A 22,536-nucleotide genomic window follows, 5' to 3' on the forward strand; every position below is an offset into this window, starting at 1 on the left:
TGGGCAAAGAAAAGTAAAACCAGGTCTTTATTTACAACAGCTAAAGCAAACTGAAGTGGCCACCATCATGAAGACCAGGCTGTTCCAGTGGCCTTTCACCAGAAGCCATGCGCTTCTGAAATCAAAGCGGTCTGTCAATTCACCCATCCTTCCTCCAAACAGAGAAATTGCTGGGAGCTGCCACATTTAACAGAGAAGCAGCAATAAGAACCAAAGTCCTTGATGCCTCCATTCCTACTCTTCTTCCCTGCACATTCTTCCTGAAACTTGGAAAAAAAAAACAACACCTAAACTAGTCCCAGTAGTACTTGGTTGGCATTTTGGCACAGCTGAACAAAGGACACCACCATCTGTTTCCAGATCTGGACCCGGATGAGTACAAGGGGAAAGAAATTGCTAAGTGATTCCAGGACAAGGCCAAAGGAAATATCTAGCCAATACGGGCTTGTTGGGGAAGAAGACTGTGAAACCAGAGGGGGAATGCTTTAGCCCTGCAGAGGTCGGAGGAGGACAAGAAAATCAAATAAGCAAAGACTTTGAACAGCAAATCTCAGAACACATAGGCACTTGGTACAGAAAACAGACAAAATGAAACAGTAGCTTTGTATAGCTGCTTTGTAAAGTGAAAAGTTTATAGATCGGGAAGCTTATACAGTGCAGGTTTGTCTGGAGAGAAAGCTTTTTTTATTTTCCTCTCACCCAACAGGCACAGTATTTTTAAAGTTACAGATTTCTTAACTCCAGTTAGAGGCAGACTTAAATAATTCAGCCCTGGAAGAATACACTTGGGGTCGTGATGCCTGTGTGAGATGCTGGTCAGCCCAATGATGGGACAGAAGGGTGAAGGGAACTTGCAGTTCCCAGCTACTGCACTCCCAGAGTGCTCCACAGGACAGGAAATCAAGCATGCACTGCATGTTGATTGGGAACAACTGTTTTGTAAACAAAACTGGTGGGGATGTGCTTTGCCATGTCTGACACAAGCACTGCAGTCAGGAATCTGCAAAGCTCTGTGAAAGGCAAAGCGAGTTAAGAGTTTCTTAGGTTACCTTCCATGTTAATAAATAAATCCATTAACTTTCCAATCAAATCTTTTCTTGACCTACCACCACCGCAACAGCATGGTTTAGGAGTTTAACCTGACCTCAACCTCTGCTTTTATTTGCAATGTCTTTCCAAAGCACTCTAATACCAGGGTACTGGAATACCTGAAATAAAGTGTAATGAGGCCATAATCAGCTTCCTCTTTAATTTTCTTAAGACCTTTTACTATCAGAGGTTTTTTTACACTGCTTTAATGGTCTAAAGGAGTGCGTTTGCAAGTGTATGGGAAGGTAGTGGAGACTTCCTTCCCTACACTATATAGAGACTACACTATATGTGTGCAAATCAAGGCAGCCTATGGACTTTGGTCCTTCTTTCCTGCAGGGTCCATCCAAAGTTTTACCTCATCAACTTTTCACTGCAACAATTAGAGAATATCAGGGTTCGGAGTTAATGCTGATTTCATTTCAAAGCAGTACAGATTTCATTTCATCCCAGCGACACCAAGGATATTAACAGGTCTCTGAAGCAAGGGGAAACTGAGACCAGGTATCAGCTTAGAGGCCAACTGGAGTAAGTCACATTCATATTTCTGAGGTTTATAAATCAGCATCCTAAATTTTGCAGCTTCCAAAACTCTGCTGATTTATTGAACTTCTGAGTATTGACAGGTCTCTGGATTTATCAGACAACTCTTCATGAGCCTAGTATCAAATATCAGTAAGGGAGGTAAGACAAAAGTGGCCCTTAAAAACAGGCTGCCAGCCATGGACAACTAGGCAAGAGATAAAGTCTTAAGCATTAACAACATCAAAATTGTGTTATACATCATAACCCATTTAGAATGAAACATACTCATTTTATAAAGATACGTCGATGACCAGCTGGAACAATGACAAGAAGCTGGTGAAAAGTTGTTTAGAATGTCTGTCTGGAAAGTCTCAGGGATCCCACAACAGGACAAACTTAGAAAGGTGACGAACGAGTCTGTCAATCATCACGTAGGTTTTGTTCTGTAAAACTGCCACACCAGAACCAAGATCAAGTTCCTGCTCTGGACACAAGATAGTAGAGGATGAAGAAAACAACAATCAGTCCTGCAGAAACAGAACAGAGTAACTTGCGATTATCCCTCCCAGACCGCGTCATGGTGGAGAAACGCTTCACGCTGCCAGTCAGCAGGCCAGTCACACTCATAAAATCTGAATCCTAAAGGAGAAAGAAAAAACAAATGGAGACATTTTAAACTGATGAAGCTGTCCCTGAAGAATTCCACTTCCTGGCTAAAAAATATCTGCAGAGGGAGCTGCACAGTAACTGCCCATTTTTCCACACCCATCACATCCCTCTCAGAAGGTCCTTCCCCTCCTGTGCTCAGGCTCCAGGAGCAGCACCATTCCCACTGCGCTCAAAGCACAGAAGAAAGGACAGGGGAAGTTCTGTTCCAAATGTAAAACAATGCGTGTGCCTCCTCTTTTTTCAGTCAGGGCCAAACCACCTGCTACTGGGCTGTTCAGTTGTTCCCATGCAGCTTTTTCTGCCTGGAGCAGCTTGCTAATGGCAACTCTACAAGTCAACGCTTCATCCAAAGGAAATGTCTCTACATGAAGCTAGAACCATTAATGCATACCAGGGCAGGATAAAAAGCATTGAGAAAGTGCAGTTCCTTTCTATTAGTTCTTTTTCTTCAGTATGGGACAGCATGCATATGCAACTCCACCAAGCAGTGGTTAAAAATTCCCTTATTAATGCAGTTCAGGCATTTTCGACTCCTGGTCTGTTTTCCTTACTCATGAACTACTTAAGAATTTCTGCTTATGTTTCTCTTCAAATATCTCAAAACCACCTCTGTTCTGGAAGCATATCATCATGCTGAATAAGGGCTTCTACTTTAAGATCTTTTGCCTTTACACCAATTCTCCATTTCTCTCCAATTCTCCATATTCCAATTCTCCATTCTTCTAATTTCTGGGCTGAGCAAATATCTATTTCAGATACTCCGACACTGTCAGCGTACTCTGCTATTAAGCTTCCAAGCTGAGCTCACACCTTTGACTCGGCTGATTTCAACACTACAATTACCTTTTCTCTGGCTTCCATGTACCAGCTCTCCAACATCCAGCATGTGCAGAAAATGCCCTCCACACAGCAGTGTTATTTCACTAATCTCTTTCTCCAGTCTCTGGGTTGGATTCCCGTCCTCTCACAATTCAGTTTATGAAATACCCTTCTCCTAAAAAACCTCAGCAGGTAATCCCTTTGCTGTAAGGATCTGCCATTCTGGCCTTTCCACAGTACATTGTGATTTTCCATCAGCCGCCAAAGCTTTAGAGACAGATTACTCTGGAAAGTGATTTCAGTTTTACAAGGTGTTGTGTGTCAGAAAAATGACAGAACAAGACACAGAACAACATGAGTAGGCCCAAAGCATCAGCCTTGCCCCTTCCAAAGACATCAGTGAACAGTCCTGACAGGTATTGTGTTACAGAGATTACAGTAAGTAACCCTGGCAGATTTATGCGTTACCCAAAATCACAGGAACAGCTGAGAAATAGACCTACCTCCCAGAATTAGCCACAGGGAGCAGCTCTTTAATTCCAGTAATCAGGTAATCTCCAGCTGTATTTCTGAATTGTGTTGTCCTACATCAGTCTTTCCAGATGCTAGATGCCCTGTTGCCCATTCGGACAATGCGATATTAGCAGTTGCTAAGTATCTAATGTTTAGTTATGAGTAAGCCCAAGTTAAGGTAACTGCTGAAAGCTAGCACAAAAAAAACCATGCTTTTTTAACATTTCATTGGTTCCATACCATGCCATCCAGGTAACGATTCTGTTCTTCAGCGTCTTTGTCAATATCCAGAGCCAGCTGCACAGGATAAGGGAGAAAATGGATATTAACAAACTTTTAACATGAAGATAGCCTGTAATGCATCCAGTGCTTGTAAAACCACTGTGTGCATTAGAATAGCAAGCCACTGCATCCTTGTCTCTTACACAAAAAGAAGAAAGCTTGTTCAGTACAGTGACAACACAAGATCCTCACTTCAGTTTCAGGCTGTTGGAACTCTTCAGCTCTGCAGTGCTGGAAATAAAGTTTGACTACCTGACATAAACATAGGACAGGGGTATTTAAACACTGGGACATGACAGCAGAAGTTCAGTCTTCCCTTCTACAAAAATGAGTCACTGATTTCTACTAAGCTCTAAATCAAAACATTCGATGTTAGTAAGAGCAAATTAGCATCAGTAACACTAAACACAGAGGTGCCTGAATTTTTAGAAGTAATTTACCTATCTTTTTATTATTACTTTTTTCCTGAGACGTGCTTAGCAATACTCCTCTGTGCACCTTTAAGGTTTCTCTCTGTGCCTAAAACTTCCCTAAATGTAACTAAACCCACATAATTCCCAATAGATCATGGAATCACAGAGATGACATAGCTAAACCACAAAAGTGAAGATTCACAAAGTCATCCCTTGCATTTTACTAGTAAGTTAACTATCACATCGCCACAACATTCTCTAAAAGTCATTAGTACATAGGAAGCCCTTCGTGTTAACCACACATTTGCACCTCCCTAGAGACTCTACGAGAAGGAGGAACTACGGAGCTAACAGTCCTTCATTCACTGTACCATCTGATGTGAACTCTACAACTCACCGACTTCAGCCTGGTGACCTTGTTAGCTAGACTGTCTGCCATACGTTTGTTCTCCACATCCAGCATATCCTCCACACCGCTTCCATTCTGACCTGGGGAAAAGAAAAAGAATGAGTTTTATCAGTCTGACACAAGGAACTGCATGTTTACTCAATCAATGTGGTGAGTCTCAGTGCCCAGCTGGTGGCTGGCTGCCCTGACACTCCCAACGGGGCCATCAGAACCTGCCCACATCCACGTCCCACGTCCACCCACCACCCTGAGAGCACTGCACCATGAAACATTCCTAACCTTTTTTGACAAAAACGCACTGAACCGTCGCCACGACGGACCACAGAAGAGAGAAACAAATCCTGAAACGCACCAAAAACTTTAACCACGGCCAACAGCTCTAACAAGTGCAGATTTTGTGCCCCAACACTGTGTGACTCTACAGACACCTCCAGCGTTGTCCCACATATGGAATTTGGGGGGAAATAAATTCAGCACCAGGAACTTCACGGTGTAAATCCTTTCCAGGCATTCCAGACATGCCTCCTGCCAAGGTGTTACGGGAGACGGCCATTTCCCCCCAGCACCGGCCCCAGGAGAGGGAGAAGCTCAGCTCTTCCCGCTGCCATGTCACGCAGGGGAGAGACAAAGGGATGGGTGGTGTCGCCGACAACGCCCCGAGTCGCACCCCCTACCCCAGCCCTGATGCAGCGGGAGCTGTTCCCAAATGGCGGCCAGAAGCGCCCCCTTTCCCCTCACCCCCAATGGCGGCAGGGGCGCTCCCCTCGCCCCCAAATAGCGGCGGGCAGCTCCCCCTCGGCCCGTGGCTACCGCCCCCAACCCCCGCCTTCCCCTCACCTCGGCCCCACTCCGCCATGGCGGCTGCCGGCCCCAGCACCTCGCAGGCGGAGCCCCGCCGGCCCCCGCCTCCAGAAAATGGCCGCCGAGCGCCATCACCGCCCCCTGCCGTGGGGCTCTTTGGTAGTTTTGGGGGCTGTGCGGCCCTTTTGGGGTCCCTTCCTAGCCCCGTGTGGTTAGAAGAAGTTTAGGTTGCGTTTTCTCCCAGGGTTACGAGCTTTTCCCAGGAGGAGCTCGCCTGCGACTGGTAGCCGCAAGGTTTAGCAGCTTCCTTCTCCCTCGCTGCTCCGTGCTTGTGACACCTCCAGACCAGCCCTAAGAGGCGGTGGCGCCGTGTTCCCCCCCCCCCCCCCCCCCAAAAAAAAACCCCAACGCTGTTCGGTGAAGCCTCCACGGCTCCTTCCCCTCCGCCTCCGGTGCACGGAGGAGCTCGGGGGAGGGCCGGGGCCGGAGCCAGGAAACGCGGCAGGAAGCCGGGGCGGCGGGGAGGAAGGTGCCGGGGCTTCCCTCCTCGCCGCTGCCCGTCCCCAGAGGGCCGAGGCGCCCCCCTTCTGCTCGGCTCCGGTGTGGAAAGGAGGTATGAGGAGGGAGCTGAGGGACAAAAATAAAATCAAAAAAATAAATGAGGGGGTTACGGTATGCTGTGAGCTGCTCCTGCCCCTTGAAAATAGAGGGAAGTCACTCCGGGTACCCAAGTCTGGCAGTGCTAGCGATGCCTGTTGTGGATGAGCTGCTTCTCCTGCTCTTGTGGCCCAAGGCTTGGCGTCTTGTTGGGTTTCTAGATGCAGGGCTTGCCCTCAGCCCTGGAAAGTCCCCCCTTTGGCTGTGTTGGGGCAGGGAGGGGGGATAACGTGATGCTGCTCTCAGCACAGAATGATTTTCAGGAGCAGAGTCGTATCTTGTGATTACATGCATCCGCTGCTCAGCCAGGCTGTGGAACGTGGCACATAGCTCCACAGAATCTAAACAGATGTACGAGCTCATGTTTGTACTGAAATTTTGTTCGATATTCCATGATTAGGAGTTACTTTTCAGCACCGTGGACTTGCCTGGCTGTACAAGCTGTTAAACTTTCGCCTATTTTAAAAATAATGATTATCTCTGTCATTATGTGCATCTGCTCATTTACATTATTATCGCGAAGTGCATTATACTCTGTAATGACACACAGATTTGAGCCAGGGAGGCCAGCCATCCGCCATATGTGCATTTTTACCCCCCTGTGCAGTGTATCTGCCATAATGTGGTACGTGGTCTGTCTCAGGCATCGAGTGTCCCAGCACACAGAGCAGTGAATGCAACAAAATCGGAATTTCTTTCTTTTCACCACCTTAAAAGGTAGCTCCACCTTAAAGCAAGCCCGGAGGTGCTTGCTTATCCGTTTGGCTTTCCTCTCCATCTCTTTTTACTCCACAGCAATGTTTCTGGATTTATTTTTTTGTTGTTCTGTGCGGTAACAGAAATCAGGACAGCCAGGGGAGGAGGAGGAGGAGGCAGGGAGCTATTTCAGGGAGCTGCTGTTATCTGTTCTCTGTTAATCCCCTGGCTGGGAGGGGGGAAGGTTTTTCTGAGTGCTTTACTGGAAGGGCATATATTAAACATTGAAAAGCAAAGAGAGGAAGAGGATTAAAGGGAGAGAGAGGAGCTTGGCTGCTGGTTATACTTGGGTTATCCATCTGCTCTGCTTTTATGGATGCAACAGAGTGAGCAATTTCACTGGGAATTTTTTTTCTGGTTTTGTTTTATTTTTTTTTTCCTCCTCCTTCTTTTCCCCACCCCCTTCTCACTCCCTCTCAGATCTCTGTGTGTTGAGGTACCTTTGCATCACTATTATCCAGGAACCCTGGAAGCCCCCTCACTCCCCTTCTTCTCTGTTTCACCTCTGTTGTAGCTGAGCTGTTGAGATAATGGAGCTCAGGAGTGTAGTGGCCACAGTGGAAAACGGGGAGCAAGACACAGTCCTCAAGGTGCTTCAGATCTACAACCAGGAGGTGAGTGGGTATCAAACCTCTGCCTAATGTCAGCTTCTGTTTACAAGGCTGGAAGCAGGTTGGCCATGTTGTGGGATTTCTGTGCTACCCAGCTGTCCACAGTCTGCCTCCTCTGAGCGCATCTGTCCGTGCATTACTGCCATGGAAATGTTACAGGCTGCCTCGTCTTTTACTTGCAGACTGCTTCTTCTTTGATCTTTTGCTATGAAGCATCTAAGTAGCCTTGCTTTATCTTGTGTCCTTGAGATACTGGAAGAAAAGCACATAGAAAGGATTTTCTTTATTATCCAGATTCTAAGTAAAACCTGGCAGGGAAATAATCATGGGTGTGAAGACCAAGTAGGAGGAGCTCTTTATATTAGGCAAGGTTTGGAGGTAATAAAACTCAAATCTAGGGAGGAGCTGCAGGTGAAATTGTGATTTGCAAGTAAAAGATAATTAGGGAATGACATGAATGGAGGCTGAAATTTGATTCAGGCACCTGGTCTGAAAGCTGACTATACAAAATAATTAATATAGAATATGAATAAGAATGGCTGGGAAGCAGAAATGGAAGTGATTCTAGCCTTACAGTGGCAAAAGGTTGTCTGTGGGGGTAATTTACTTTTGAAATAGACTCTGGTTGTCGGGAAAGTCTCTTTCAGAGGGTTTCCGCCAGGGTAGGGCTGCCCCTGCAGATCTATGTGACTCATTCTGCACCATTCTTAAGTAGGTGGGAAGTCAGTGGGGAAAACCTGTGAATGTTTTTGCACGAGCGTGCAATAAGGGGAAATGTACTACTATGTCCAACAGTCAGTTTTGAAATAGGAGAAATCTTAGCTAAGGAGTAGTGAGTCCCTGTTAAAAAGAGGTCAGCAGGATCAACATCACCTGCAGCAGCTGTAATGCTGGAGAAATTAGGAGAGCAAATGGCACTTGATGTGCAACCAGTCTGAGGCATCAAAACACAATATTTTCTGTAGAATTCCTCCAGCTGGATCTTTTGTCAGTGTATCGGGTGTAGGAAACTTGTGAGAATGTCAGTGATTTTGCTAGTCTGTTTGGAAGAAATGGAGCAAACGAAGAGGATATGAAACTGCAGATAAAATAAGCAAATTCCTTATGTAACTTTTTACTGCAAAAGCTGATGGTACTGTACCCTTTTCTGGGGGTATATGCTTTTTAATTCACTATTGAAGATGCAGTCAATTCCTGGTTGCCAGGAATAACTAGCAACATGGTCTAGTGGAAGGTGTCGTTGCCTATGGCAGGGGGGTTGGAATTAGATGATCTTTAAGGTCCCTTTCAACACAAACCATTCTGTGATTCTATGAATAAAATAAATCTAAAGCAAAAGCACAGGTATTGTGAAAATGTACGTAAATGAGATTACGGGAGCCTGCAAAGAGGATGAGATGGGAAGAGAACAAGTGCCATGGATGTCTGCAGAGCACATGGGTTCCAGGACTGAACTGCCAGTTCCTCATAACATGGTACAACAGCCTGTGCACAGATCAGATCACAGTGCTGAAGCACAAGAGGCCAGCCCCTGGCCCAGCACTACAGGAGTACAGCTGTCCTGCTTCTGCACCTGAAGTTTCTCAAGTGATGCATCAGCATCAGCTTGGGGGAAGCAGAACCATAAGGTGGTACGTACCGCAGGAAACAAGCTCCGCTGTTCAGACATGCTGATGGGATATCAGTGAATTGCAGAAGCTCAAGAGAAGGACTAGCCCAGTGCATAACAATAATTGTTTGTGGTGAGACTAATTGTCATTATTGAGCAGCTCTGTAAGTGTGTGTCTGCAGTGTAACTCAGTAAAAGGTGATGGGGAGCACTAAGAAAAAAATAGAGAAATATGATATAATTATACCCCCATGTCTCTATCTGTATCTGATCAGGCTGTATCTATGCATACATAATTAATGTTTTCATAAATTTTAAATATTTTGATTCTCAGAAGCATTCCACATGTTCTCTTAGTATAGATCAGAATTGCATCATTGACTGGGAAGTGCTGCTTTTTACCAGGGACACTGGTGTTTTGTGCTGAGCAGTTCATGGGAAACCAATGTAGCCAGAAAGGAGACTGTCCTCCTAGACACAGCCACGAGACACACAGGAACATTTCATCTGAGCAAAGGACAGGTCTGTTTTATTACGAAAAAGGATGTAATGGAGGTGTAGAGAAATTCAGATTTCTTCCAAAACAGGCTCTGGAACTGATCTGTGCAGGAAATCAGACTTGACTGACAGTCCTTGTCTGTGACTTGAGACAACGTGTGGGATAAAAGGAAAAACTCCCTCGTGCTGTGGTTCACCTTTGGCGATCTCTGCCAGAAGTTAGGAAGCAAAGAAGGTAGAGAGGATGGCTGCTTTTCCTACCTGGTTCCAGCAACTCCTTCTTTGCAGTACTGGCTGTCAACCTATCTTATTGAAGAGGTTGTGAATTATTTGTGCATATTAACCATTCTTCAGTTCAGTTCAAGTGCTCTCTGATGCAAAGTCACACAGGAGTAACTCAGGCTGTGAGGTGCCACGTGGAGTGGGGTGTTTACCTATGTCTATCAGCTGTGTTTAAAGAACACGAGCTGAAAAACACTCTTACTTCCAGACATCGTAGGAACGAAGAACACAAGGATCTGTTTCCAAATAACAAGGAGAGGGTGCTTTCAGTCAGGAAAAGGAACAATAAATAAGAAGGGAAGAGGTGTGTAGGCACAGCTTGGTGGTGTCACTGAGGAGAGGAATTGCCCAGAGAAGCTGTGGATACCCCGTCCCTGGAAGTGTTCAGTGCCAGGCTGGATGGGGCTTTGAGCAGCCTGGGCTGGTGGGAGGTTTCCCTGCCCATGGCAGGGGGGTTGGAACCAGATGGTCTTTAAGGTTCCTTCCAACCCAAACCATTTTATGACTCTTTGTTACAGACTGTTATGGAATATTTATGACGAATACCCACTTCACAGCTGCAGTATTTGAAAATAAGTCCATCCACCAGATGGGCAGAGCTTTGGCCTGTGGCATTGAGCCTCCAACACAGAGCCAACAGAAGAGTGCAGTGGGTATTATTCATCACAGATCTTTTTCAATGACGAAAAAGAAGCAGGGGCCCCTGGAATAGCAGGGATCTTGGTCAAGGAAAGCTATTCTGACCTGGAAGTATGGGTCACAATGTTTGTGCTTTCCAAACCGGCTTCATTCCCTGCTTGTTGTGATGCCAGTAGTTGGAGTTGCTTAAGAAGGAACGATGTTGGAGAGGAAAGGCAGGCAGAAAGCAAAAACCTCAGAGGCAGGAAGCAAAAACTTCAGCACCAGGAAAGTTGTCCTTTTGTCTGGCTCCTCAGGAACTTCCACTGCTTGTTAAAAATGCTGTGAATATTACAGACCTCTCTAAGTGCTGTTGCACTCCTTGCCGTGCTGATTCCCTGCCTCTGTGCTGGTAGGCGACTGTTTCTGAGAAGACTTCTTTGCCTTCGCTTTCTTTTTTAGACCTGTTGCTTTCAAGCTGAATTACTTTTCCCTGGCTGAGGCAAACAGTTTTGTTTTTTAAACTATTACTTCATTTTAATTGTTTCTGTTCTGCCCCCACAGAAATCTCAGTGCTTCACCTTTGATGATGAGGAACGGGAAGAGAGGAAGGTAGGCGTGCTCTTTGCTTTCTTCCTTTTGTTGGAGGGGTAAGTCTGCTGCTCTGCACTTGTGTCCAGCCGGGCTTGGTGGTGTCAGCTCCTTTGGGGAAAGAGATGAGTGGTTTTTTGAAAACTTGATAAAGTACCTGCACAGGGAATGGTGTGCTCAGGGCATCTGGCTCGAGTTTTTCCATCAGTAGATGATGGTTTAGGATAAATGTTAGCATCCTTCCAACATTAGCAAACCCTTCGGGTTTGGAGATGTGTATAGCCTCTGCCACAGGTGTACAAAAGATGTGATCCTTTGTATGGGTCTCAGTGGTACGAGTGTGCTGGACAAAAATCATAGCAACATGCACGCCTCTAGTGGGTGAGTGCTTTCACTGTGAGCCAGCTGCAGGATTTGACCAGGGCTGTATGTTAACAGACACTTTAAGCTGACATAATCGAGTGCTTAATAGACATAAACACCCCTGTCTGTTCACTTCCAGTCTTGCATTTCTCATGCCAGGGCAGACCTTTGCATGGCTGCACACTGAATATGGTGGGCTGATCTGCCAGAAAAAAAAACAACCAAACGAAAACCAAAAACAAACAAAAACTATTTTTCCTGGCTGATTTTACATCTGGATCAGTTTTGTGGTCCAGATCATTGGTTGGTTGCACTGCTGCCCATGTTAGCACAGCAAGCATAGACAGGGCAATCAGGGTGAAAAACGGGACCTCTTTTGTCCTTGCCGTTGCCAGCTAATGCTAGCGTGAAGTTTTTCCAGCTGCAGCCTGACTCATGGTCAGAAGGTCGGAGCTCTTTGCCCTGCACTGACTTGCTCTTTGAGCTGGAGTGGCCGCGCAGGCAGTGAATTCAGGAGCAGAGCTAAGGTGCTCTACTTCTTGGGTGTCTGTCATCAAATATGAATTGGGCATCACCGTGTAATTCTGCGTGTTCGGTTCTTCTGAAGGTTTAGCTGTGGACACACGTGCTTTGAGATCTCTTTAGCCTGACTGAGTCAGAGGCATTGGTCACTTAGGAATACATCTTTAACTCCTGTGTCTGTCTCCTCTTATGGAAGGAGAAGAGGAATGACTGTACTTTCTTGATGCTCAAGGGTGTAATTGTGGGGCATAGTTCATACGTTGAAGCTTTTTCAGTTCTTCCAGCCTCACATTAAGGGCTAAAATGTATGGTTCTTTCATTCCTTCCCTCATTCCTTTTATTACTATGAACTAGCATTGATTAGGTTGCGTTAATCCAGTTCACTGAATGATAGCAAACCTTGTAATCTTAAATTTCTTTGCTCCAATGATAGGCACAGAAAGACCTTTACTCTGATACCGTTATCGTTAGAGAGACCTAGTGAGATCTTCCCTCATCGCGGTATGATTGCTTGAGCAGTGGATTACTAGTGAAACGTGAAGTGTTGCTACATGTAGTTAAAGCCAAGCTTGGTTTTGTGAGGCATTACCTTTGCTCTCATACTCTTCCGCTGCTTGCCATCACATACAGTACTGTTAGCCACCAGGGTTAGCTTTTCAGCTGCTGTAAATTGGTGTTACTGGAGCTCTGCCAGTCTGTACCTGCTGAAGATCTGGGCTAGTAGGTCTCCAGACAGCCTTGAGATTTAGGGAGGTACTTGAATCTTCTGAGGTCTTTTCATTTCCTTTCCTACGATATCACAAACACTTCTGAACTCATTTAGTTCCTCTTCCCCTCCCGCAGCAGTTTTCTGATGCATCTCTCAAGCTCATCAGCCTGTTTCTGGAGCACCCAAGGCAGATGCCTCCCTAATCTTAAGGCTCTGGTGAGAGTGGACGTCTGCTGTTGCCCTGAAGCTATGAAAAGGGGCTTTTTTTGCCCGACTGTCTTTTAACTTAACGGAGCTGTCAAGTAAACTGTGTTAGCCTAAACCATCCTAACTACAGGTGAACCTCAAATAAGCAGTCATTCCTTAGGTCAGTAGCAGTAGCCGGTTGTACTCTCCCCCTTTGATCTGATACCATCTCCCAGCCATTCTTTGTCTCTTGCTGCTTGTCCTTGCTTGAATTGAGCTGGAACTGGATTCCAGAGCCAAATCGTTCCCGAGTGCTGCCAAATGTGCACCTGAATCAGAGCTGGTAGCAGGTCCATGTCTAGATGATGCTCTCATCTTCCAGGGCAGAGTGTAACAGGGTGGTACCCTTGAGGGTGCGCTATGAAGTGTCAGCATGTGAGGCATTCTTTGTTTCCAACTGCACAGAAAATGGCCCAGCTACTTATCAAGTTCCTGGAAAGAGAGCTCCAGCCATCCTGCCAGGTCACCTGTTTGGAAAGCATCCGCATCCTGTCCCGGGACAAATACTGCCTTGACCCTTTCACCACCAAGGAAGGGTTGAAGACCCTCTCTAGGCACGCTGGCATTGATTACTCAGAGGAACTCATCCGGGAGGTCCCAGACTTGGATGTCATCCTGGAATCCCTCAAATGTCTCTGCAACATCGTCTTCAGCAGCCCTCGGGCACAGGAGCTGACAGCTGAGGCTCGGCTGGTGGTGGGCCTGGCCAAGCGCATCAAACTGTACAACGAGAGGAGCCTTCCTCACGAGGTCAAGTTCTTCGACCTGCGCCTCCTGTTCCTGCTGACGGCGCTGCGAGTGGACATCCGACAGCAGCTGGCCCAAGAGCTCAGGGGCATCGGCCTGATGACAGACACCCTGGAGCTGACTCTTGGTGTAAAGTGGATGGACCCCTACGAAGTTGCCACCGAGGAGGGACTTCTCCTACCTTTGCCTCGGCAAGAGACAGAGCGAGCCATGGAGATCCTCAAAGTGCTCTTCAATATCACCTTTGATTCCAGCAAGAGGGAGGTAGATGAGGTAAGCTCCTTGATACTGCACCACACTACATCTGCGTGTTTCCAGGCTATGGCCTGACTACTCTTTTTCTCCTCTGCTTGCGTTTCCTCGTAGTAGATACTAGCCCCCAGGCAGCCCTCAGTTACATGTAAGGGTAGCAAAAGGTGTGTGTGTCTGGACCTTTTTCTGTAGTGCACTGCCTCTATCTGATGCATTAAGGCTTTTTCAGCATTAAAATCTGAAAGTTGGGCATTTTTCCCTCCTAATGACATGATTTGTTGCCCAAGTGGGAGAGCAGAGCCCCCAGATAACTCCTTTCTGGGTGAAAGGATGGCCTGTTGCCTTTTCACCTCTGGACAAGGTCAGAGGAAGGTTAGAATCGTTCTCTGGTTCTAAGGTCTGATGGAGAGCGTCTCTGGTTAATCCATGGGCCTGCTTTTGGGCCTCTTCCAGCCCTTGTACTCAGTGTTGTAGAGTGATGGGAAAGGTATTGGGCAGCAGGAAGACTGTTGACATCAGCAGGGGAATCTGTAGCATATTTCCACTTAAACACCCTGCTGCCAGTTGTTGGAGGGAGGGATGGGAATGCGGGTTGCAGGGGCAGCAGGCTTTGGGTTGTGGAGGATCCCTTTTCCTGATCGAGGTTTTCATTTTCTATTTTGGGGCCAGGAAGATGCTGCTTTGTACCGGCACTTGGGTGCCCTCCTGCGCCACTGCCTCATGATTTCTGCTGACGGAGAGGACCGAACGGAGGAGTTCCACAGGTCTGTTAGATAACTAGATAATGATCCTCACAGAAACAGACCTGAAGCCTCCCCAGGGCAGGCCCTGCCTGACCTTGGCATTACCATCCTTTGCTTGTATGGTGATTGTTAAGGTCACTTCTGACAAACAGGCATCTTTGGTCCAGCCTGCAGGTTCCTCGTGCTGCTAGAATTCCGAAACAGCCCTGCCCTTTGCAGTCAAATTATGTGCACTGATACCACAGCCTCCTGTTTACAGGAGGAAATGTTTTGTCTGAGCCTGCCTGACTGCAAGGGTCATATTCAGTGTCGTGTGCCAGGTCTTTTCAATGGTGCTACCCACTTCAGTGAGCCAGAGCAGATCTATTCTGCCTTAAATAAAGAGTCCCTGGGCTGGCCTTAATTAACTGTCCGTCTCCTGAGCCATGCTGAGAAATTGTCTGTGCCACACTGCTAAGCTTTATTGATCCAGGGGTGTCAGTTTTGAGCAAGTGGCACCATCCTGTCCCCAAGAAGACCATGGTGGGAGGTATTCTGAACATTGTGTTGCAGTGGCCACAAGGATACGAATGAGTGATGGAGGTCCTAGGTACAACCTTTGGCCACCCAGGTTGGTCCTACTTGGCCTCTGTGTCAAGATCCATAGTTTCTCATTTGTCACTGAAGTCTTTTTGGACTTCTAGCAAGTTGTTCAGCTGTACAAAAAAGCAGTTTCATTTATTTTCATTTGCACTTCTCACACTCCTGGAAGTTAGTAATGAACCTTAATTTCTGGATAGCTGAAGAATTTCTATGAACAAAAATCCCCGATTGTGTGTTCACTTTTCTTCTTTCACGTGTTCAGCCATACAGTTAATCTTTTGGGCAACCTGCCCCTGAAATGCCTGGATGTCCTCCTGACCCCAAAAGTCCGGCCAGGCTCGCTTGAGTACATGGGTGTCAACATGGATGCAGTCAACATCCTGTTGGATTTCCTAGAACGCCGCCTCGACAGGGTAAGTTGAGAGGCTGCTGTGCAGGGTTCTTGGCTGCTCGTTTTCACAAGTTCACTGCAGGGCCCCTTCCCTGCATTCAGCCTTGAAAAGCCCAGCGCCAACACGTGTCAAAACCACAGGAGCACCAGCAAGGCACGGTTACTTTGGAGCTAGTGGTTTACAGAAGTGGCTGTTTTTAGCAGAATCAAAACCCTTATAGTTGGTAGGACTGAAGCAGTATCTGCGAACTGGGAGGTTCGCTGTGTCATTGCTGCTGCTGCCGGTAGTGAGATTGGTTGAGCAGCAAATGGTTAGCTGGGTGATTAAAATGTAAGTGCTCGGTTTCACTCGAGTAAATGGTGATTTGCTGGGCAGCTTAATGGTTTGGATGCAGCCAAATTGTTTGATGGGTTTTTCTGACACTCTCCAAGCAGGCTGCTGTCTGAGGACTGGCAGTCATGCTCTTATTTATCAAGACCATTCATCTTTCTTCACTCCTCCCGAGCCCCTTGTGCTCTTTTGTTCCTCTGCTTCTGAAAGCCTGAATTTGCATTATTACTGAGCTGGTGGTGGTTTGCAGTCTCTGGAGTTATTCCAAAGGTCCTCCAAACTTTACCACCGCACTTCTCTATGCTAGAAGCTCTGCACAACTATTTCTAGCACTGCTGTGCTGCAGAGCAGGACTCGGAAAGCCTGAGGAGTTAAGAGGAGTGGTGAAGCACTGAAACTCCTGTTGCAGAGGCTGGAATTGCCTCAGTGTCCATCTGTTTCCTTGCCACTCGGTACTCGTGATGTCTACCGCAAGCCAGAGAAATTGAACTCAGTGTGACTGACATGTTGCTCGTTTTTGTGAACGCTTCTCCAGGGACACAAGCTGAAGGAGAGTTTGACCCCTGTGCTGAACCTGCTGACTGAGAGCGCCCGAGTCCACCGCCAGACAAGGAAGTTCCTGAAGGCAAAGGTACTCCGTGGTTTCAATTAAAAGTCAACTAAAAGTCAAGTGATGCTGAACTGAGAGAGGGGAACAGCAAGCTGCCTAAATATTGCCATCCAAGGAGAGTATTAGGTTCTGACATGCTGGGGGTTGAAGCCCATGATACCTACAGTGTTTTTTCTACTCACTCTGTGGGTTTATTAGATTTAATTGATTTGTAAAGTGCATGTACTTTTTTCCCTGCATGACCAGCTGTTCCAGCTCCACTGATCACCCTTCACTGTGGCCTTGTAGGTGCTGCCTCCGCTCCGGGATGTGAAGAATCGTCCGGAGGTGGGGAACTCGCTGCGGAACAAGCTGGTGCGTTTGATGACCCACATCGACACTGACGTGAAACACTGCGCAGCAGAGTTTCTTTTTGTGCTCTGCAAGGAGAGTGGTGAGTCACAGGGGCTTGTTGCGGGCTTTGGTGAGAGGGAGTCCTGGAGTCTGGCCTCTGGGCAAGTCAGAGTGTGGGATGGGTGGCTCTGCAGACACCAGGAACTTCTGTCTTCCCTTGGACTGGATGCATTAGATAGGGAAAAGAGTGGAATTTCCAAGGGCTTGCTGTCTCTCCTGGCAGTGGTGACAGGAAGGCTCTGCTGGAGGACACCCTGACACCCTGGAGATAGCCTGACCTGCTTTCAGACTCCCCCCACACCTCGTGTGTGTTGTCCCTGCCGTTCGTGGTGCATGGTGTGGGAGCCTTGCTCCCTGTCACTGGCTGCACAGAAACACTGGCATTTCTGCATCTTCATGGCCTTGAACCAATCTTGCTGTCAGAGCATGGAGGAGCAGGCGGGGCTGGAGGGGCAGGAGGGAAAACACAGGGTGGTCTGTCTCTGTCCTCCCTTTAGTGTCGCGGTTTGTGAAGTACACAGGCTATGGGAACGCAGCTGGGCTCCTGGCAGCGCGAGGCCTCATGGCTGGTGGTCGGGAAGAGGGAGAGTACTCAGAAGATGAAGACACCGACACAGAAGAGTACAAAGAGGCAAAACCCAAGTACAGAACTCTGCTCCCCCTCTGTAGCGCCCTTACTCCTACACCTCCTTCCCATTCCTTTGTCCCTTTTTTCATCTGCCTCCGTGCCACCTCCCTTGTGTTTCATGTGCAATGTTCCTTCTTCATTATTTAAGTTTCACCGTTAGATGTGATGTTGTATTCCACTACCTTTACCATTTTTTGGGTGAAATGTCTGTGGCCGAGCTACCCGTGGTGTGTGTGGTCACTGGTAGATAGATCCAGTCCCTACAGCTGGGCACAGCCTCTAGAGCAAAGTAAATCTGCTCAGCCAGAGCCTGTTCTGCACCAGACCTGCTTGTGGTGTGCATGTGGCAGCATATCTCTAATCGGTATCCTATACACCTTTTTGGTATCCCCACATAGTGGCAGGCTTTTACTGTGCACTGGGATATAGGGGATGAGGGCTTTCCCTGCTTGCAGCAGGGTTGAAAGTGCCAATTGCCTCTCTCCAGCTCCAGAGCCCTGTGCTGCTGGAGTGAATTTTGATTTTTTTTAAATTTTTCTCCTTTCCGTGCTATTGGGTGGTGGTAATTCAAGGGTGAAATGTATGAAGGGAGAGCTGCAGAATTGTTCTCAACTGTGAGTCCCGCACTTTCCAGCATCCCGTTAAATGTGGTTTACGCTTTATTTTTTTATTCTTTTTGGTGTTAGTTTTTTGCCTCCTGACTTAAGGAGAGGGAAGATGTGTTGCCTCCCCATGTGCACGTGCTTTAAAACTGCACAGTGGAATTGGCAGGATGGGGATTTCTCACCAGAGAAATGAGAGGGATTTGTAGCAGGGGAGGACTGTGTGTAGGACATACAGGAAGGGATCAGAATCAACATGTTGTTGCACTGCAGTAACACAAGACCTAACCTAGGCAGCGAGACCAGAGGGCACTGGTTTGTGGCAATTACAACCAGCTCTGCCAGTGCATGCCTCTGCTCAGTATAGGTAAAGAGAGTTTTTAAACAGCCTTCTTACCTCTGTGCTTCACCTCCCTCCTTTGCCACCCTGCCACCTCCCTTGTTTCATGTGCAATGTTCCTTCTTCGTTATTTAAGTTTCACCCTTAGCTGTGATGTTGTATTCTTCTACCTTTACCTTTTTTCTCACCATTCTTCTTGTAGCATTAACCCTGTCACGGGACGTGTTGAGGAGAAACTCCCCAACCCCATGGAAGGGATGACTGAAGAGCAGAAGGAATATGAAGCCATGAAGTTAGTCAACATGTTTGACAAATTGTCCAGGTACTAGAAGATCGTGTGTAGGCATGTCTGTAGTAACACCTGGGTGCCTGTAATTTACATTTGTCGCTGGCCTTGGGAATGCATTTGAAGAAAGGCATCTGCAAACTGAAGGGACATAAGGCAGTGGGAGAGATACATGGAGAAATATTTCCAGATTTCCTTAGGCCAGGTGCTGTTACATCTAGGGGAAGGCATTGCAAGCCCTACAGACTTCTTCGGTCCTATGGCTTGCCATGAAATCCCCGTACATGCCTACGGTGGGTTTCCAAGCACTTGCCACCTCCCCGGGGTTGGCTGAGTGCTAAGTAGCAACAGCAGCCATGGTCCTAGCAAGGCCGCTCGGTAGGAGATGGCATTCTGGGGACACATGGCAGCTAGTGCCACCAAGTCCCCTTCCCCGCAGGAATGCTTTCTCCAGTCATCTTCCATCCATCGTTAATTGGCATCGCAGGGAGGAGCCCAGGATCTGCCGAGAGTGTTCTGACCACCCTGCAAGGGTGGGAGGGAGAAGGGCAGCGCGCTTTGTGCACGCAGTTCCATCGTGTGCTAAAGGGAGGGGAACAGAGGCTGATGCCAGCGTTGCTTTTCCTCTGGCCATCCTGTACCACGGAATGGGACCCTAAAACCTGAATCTTTTCCAAGGAAACGGAATTGCAACACCTGAGGGTGTTCCTTCTAGCCATTGCCTCACAGTGCCGGAGGTCTCACAGCTTTAACTGTCCTCGTCTCTACAAAGGGATTCTTGCTCTTCCTGCTGGCTCAGGGTTGTTCTGGGCTGCCTCATGGCAGTTTGCACGGGCCCAACGTTCCTGCTGTAGGATGTGTCTGTCTCTGCAGTAAATTCTGCTGTAAATTTCTGCTGTAAACTTGTGTTACCTTCCCCCCTTTCTCCTCCCTGGCTGCAGAGAGCAAGTCATCCAGCCCATGGGCATCACGCCGAGCGGCAACCTGGCCCCCATGGAGAACGCCATCCGTGATATGGCTGACGAGAGGTCATCATCTGACTCAGACCTGGGGCTGGACTGATCCAGACCTCTTGCCCCAGCCTCAGAGCTGGGGAGCCTCTTTCCGTTCTCCCTTCGGAACTGGTGCTGCACCCAGAGGCTAGTACTGGGCCAGGACTCTCCCTGTGGTGTCTGAATCCAGCCTGGACCCTCACAGTCCACAGGGAAGAACACCTCCTGCCTCCTCCCCAGCTCCATAACCACTTCTCCTTCCAGGGGATCGTCACGGCCTGGCTCTAGCTTGGTCTCTCCCATTGGCAGCTTTGAGGATTTCACACTCCAAATTGCTTCCAGGACTTTTCAGTAGGATTTTTTTTTTTTAAATATGTGACGCTTAGGAAAAAGGGTCGGGGGGGGGGGGGAAATCTTTCTGTCATACCATCAGGGATCAGTAATCCGCAGAGCATCTTGGGTATGTGCTGACACTTGTGTGGCTGCTTGTCAGCAGCGTGTACGTGTCCCTGTGTGTACGGTCAGCCCGACGTGGGGGGAGCTGCTCCCCGGGAACGTGGGGCTGCAGGGGAGGAGTGTGAGGAGTTATTCACCATGGTTTTGGGGAACGGTGTCTGCGGAGTGCCTCAGCATCGTGCGCCCATTTCCTTAGCAGGAAGCTGTACGTGTGTGTGCGCTACGTGTGGCAGTGTGAGTGACTGTGTCTGTGCAAGCAGGGCTGCGTGGACGTACGCGTGTGTCCGAGGGGAGCACTGGTGTGTGTGCTGTGGGGAGCAGGCAGGAGGGGAGGCCTTTGTGACATTTCCAGCATTCCCATTGATCACAGGAAAGAAACTCGCAGGTGGCTGCCAGCAACGCTCTGATATTTAGTCTGTGGCATTGTGCAATGTTCCCAATGCCACAGAGTTTAGGTTTTGGCGTTATCAGCCTTTCCCAATCTCACGCTTTCTGAATGAAAGGCCAAAATATGTGCTTTGTGTGCTGCCTCCTCACCTGCCTTGGCTTTCCCATAGACCCACTGCTGTTTGCACCCAGGGGCTGGTGTTGGTCTTGTCCTTTGCCATGGCTTAGACTTCTTTTTTTCCTTTTTTTTTCCTTTTTAAAGAAAAATGTTTTAAAGAAAATATTCCTGTTTGTCTTATACTAGGAGTTCCAAAACTTATTAGCACAAATAGGAATGCAAACATGATGCTAGAATAAAGGAAACCTTCTGACGAATTTGCACATGGCAGTGATTCATCAAACGTGGTATCTCTGAGCAAGTAAGGAAATATCTTTTTCTAATTAACACATGGTTCTGCTCCAGCCACCCTGAACTTTAGTTTTATTTGGGAGGTAAAATTGCAGCATTAAAATGAAGCTAAGTCAGAACCTCTCACTGTACCGCAGCTGCTAAATATATCTGAATGGGGCAATCTGAATTTAATCCTCAAGCTTCAGTCCTTAGTTTACAAAAACAAACAAACAAAACTTAGCCCCCCCCCTTTTTTTTTAATTAGAATAGTTGAGTTGGAATGGACTTATGAAGATCAAGTCCAACTGCCTGACCATTTCAGGGCTAACCAAAAGTTACAGCGTATTATTAAGGGCATTATCCAAATGCCTCTTGGACACTGACAGGCACGGGGCATCAACCAGCTCACTGGGAAGCCTGTTGCAGTATTTGACCACCCTCACGGTAAACAAATGTTTCCCTACCCAGTAGGAACCTTCTCTGGTGCAGCTTTGCGCCATTCCCACGTGTCCTGTCATTGACTACCAGGGAGAAGAGGCTGGCACCTCCCTCTCCACTTCCCTTCCTTAGCAAGTTGCAGAGAGCACTGGGGTTGCCTCTTGGCCTTCTCCAGAACAGATGAACCCAAGTGTCCTCAGCCTGTCCTCACTGGTTGTGCCTTTCCAACCCTATTACCAGCTTTGTTGCCTTCCTCTAGAGGCTTTCAAGTATGTTAACATCCTTTTTATGTTGTGGAGCCTAGAACTGCACACAATCTTCCAGGTGAGGCTCCGCTGACACTAAATGTAGTGGAGGAATCACCTCTTCTGACTGGCTGGCCATGCTGTGTTTAGTGCATCCCCAAATGCAGTTTGCTCTCTTGGCTGCCAGGGCACGCTGCTGGCTCACGTTGAGCCTGCTCGACCAGCACCCCCAGATCCCTCTTCTGCAGAGCTGCTCACCAGACCAGTTGTCTCCCATTCTGGACTGTGTCAGGCATTACTCCATCCCAGGTGAAGAACCTGGCATTTACCTTTGTTGAATGTCACGCTGTTGCTGATTACCCAGTCCTCTGATGTATCTAGATCCCTCTGCAAGGCCTCTCACTCCTCCAGGGAGTCAACAGTGAACTGGGAGTAAACTCTCGGTTTAGTATCATCAGCAAACTTGCTGAGGATGCATTCCACTCCTGCATCCAGATCCTTGATAAAAATGTTGAGCCCTAGAACTGCGAGCTGGGGAAACACTGCTAGTGACCAGCCCCCAGGCAGATGTAGCTCCATTCACGACAACCTTTGAGCTCTCCCATTGAGCCTGTTCATCGCCCAGCATGGCATGAACCTGTTCATCTCACAGCTGGACAATGTGTCCAGACGGATGCTGTGAGGGACACTATCAAAGGATTTACTAAAGTCCGGGAAGGTTATGTCCACTGCCTTCCCTT

The 22,536-nt window shown here is 47.7% G+C and overlaps 2 protein-coding genes across 5 annotated transcripts; one reads left to right on the plus strand and one right to left on the minus strand.

Moving 5' to 3' along the window:
* On the minus strand, window positions 1–5,972 carry BET1L (Bet1 golgi vesicular membrane trafficking protein like). Of its 2 annotated transcripts, none has more exons than XM_035539067.2 (4): window positions 5,557–5,972; window positions 4,708–4,799; window positions 3,856–3,912; window positions 1–2,253 (listed from the first exon to the last, which is right to left on the minus strand). In XM_035539067.2, the coding sequence occupies exons 1-4, from the start codon at window positions 5,573–5,575 to the stop codon at window positions 2,086–2,088; spliced, it is 336 nt and encodes a 111-aa protein (XP_035394960.1). In that variant the 5' UTR covers window positions 5,576–5,972; the 3' UTR covers window positions 1–2,085. The 2 variants fall into 2 exon arrangements, with proteins under 2 accessions (XP_035394960.1, XP_035394961.1); XM_035539068.2 differs by lacking the exon at window positions 5,557–5,972 and adding an exon at window positions 4,999–5,353.
* A 113-nt stretch (window positions 5,973–6,085) lies between these two features.
* Window positions 6,086–21,091, plus strand: RIC8A (RIC8 guanine nucleotide exchange factor A). 3 transcript variants are annotated; one of them, XR_004777509.2, is made up of 12 exons: window positions 6,086–6,133; window positions 7,448–7,547; window positions 11,116–11,163; window positions 13,388–14,002; window positions 14,651–14,745; window positions 15,569–15,719; window positions 16,564–16,659; window positions 16,927–17,071; window positions 17,529–17,673; window positions 18,804–18,923; window positions 19,829–20,230; window positions 21,027–21,091. XR_004777509.2 is itself a non-coding variant. In XM_035539060.2 (11 exons), the coding sequence occupies exons 2-11, from the start codon at window positions 7,464–7,466 to the stop codon at window positions 19,947–19,949; spliced, it is 1,620 nt and encodes a 539-aa protein (XP_035394953.1). In that variant the 5' UTR covers window positions 6,086–6,133; window positions 7,448–7,463; the 3' UTR covers window positions 19,950–21,091. The 3 variants fall into 3 exon arrangements, 2 of the variants coding, with proteins under 2 accessions (XP_035394953.1, XP_035394954.1); XM_035539060.2 differs by having other exon boundaries at window positions 19,829–21,091; XM_035539061.2 differs by lacking the exon at window positions 6,086–6,133 and adding an exon at window positions 6,820–7,259 and having other exon boundaries at window positions 19,829–21,091.
* Window positions 21,092–22,536: the final 1,445 nt, after the last annotated feature.

This window comes from Cygnus atratus, chromosome 5 (assembly GCF_013377495.2).
Source record: "Cygnus atratus isolate AKBS03 ecotype Queensland, Australia chromosome 5, CAtr_DNAZoo_HiC_assembly, whole genome shotgun sequence".
Classification (NCBI taxonomy): domain Eukaryota; kingdom Metazoa; phylum Chordata; class Aves; order Anseriformes; family Anatidae; genus Cygnus; species Cygnus atratus.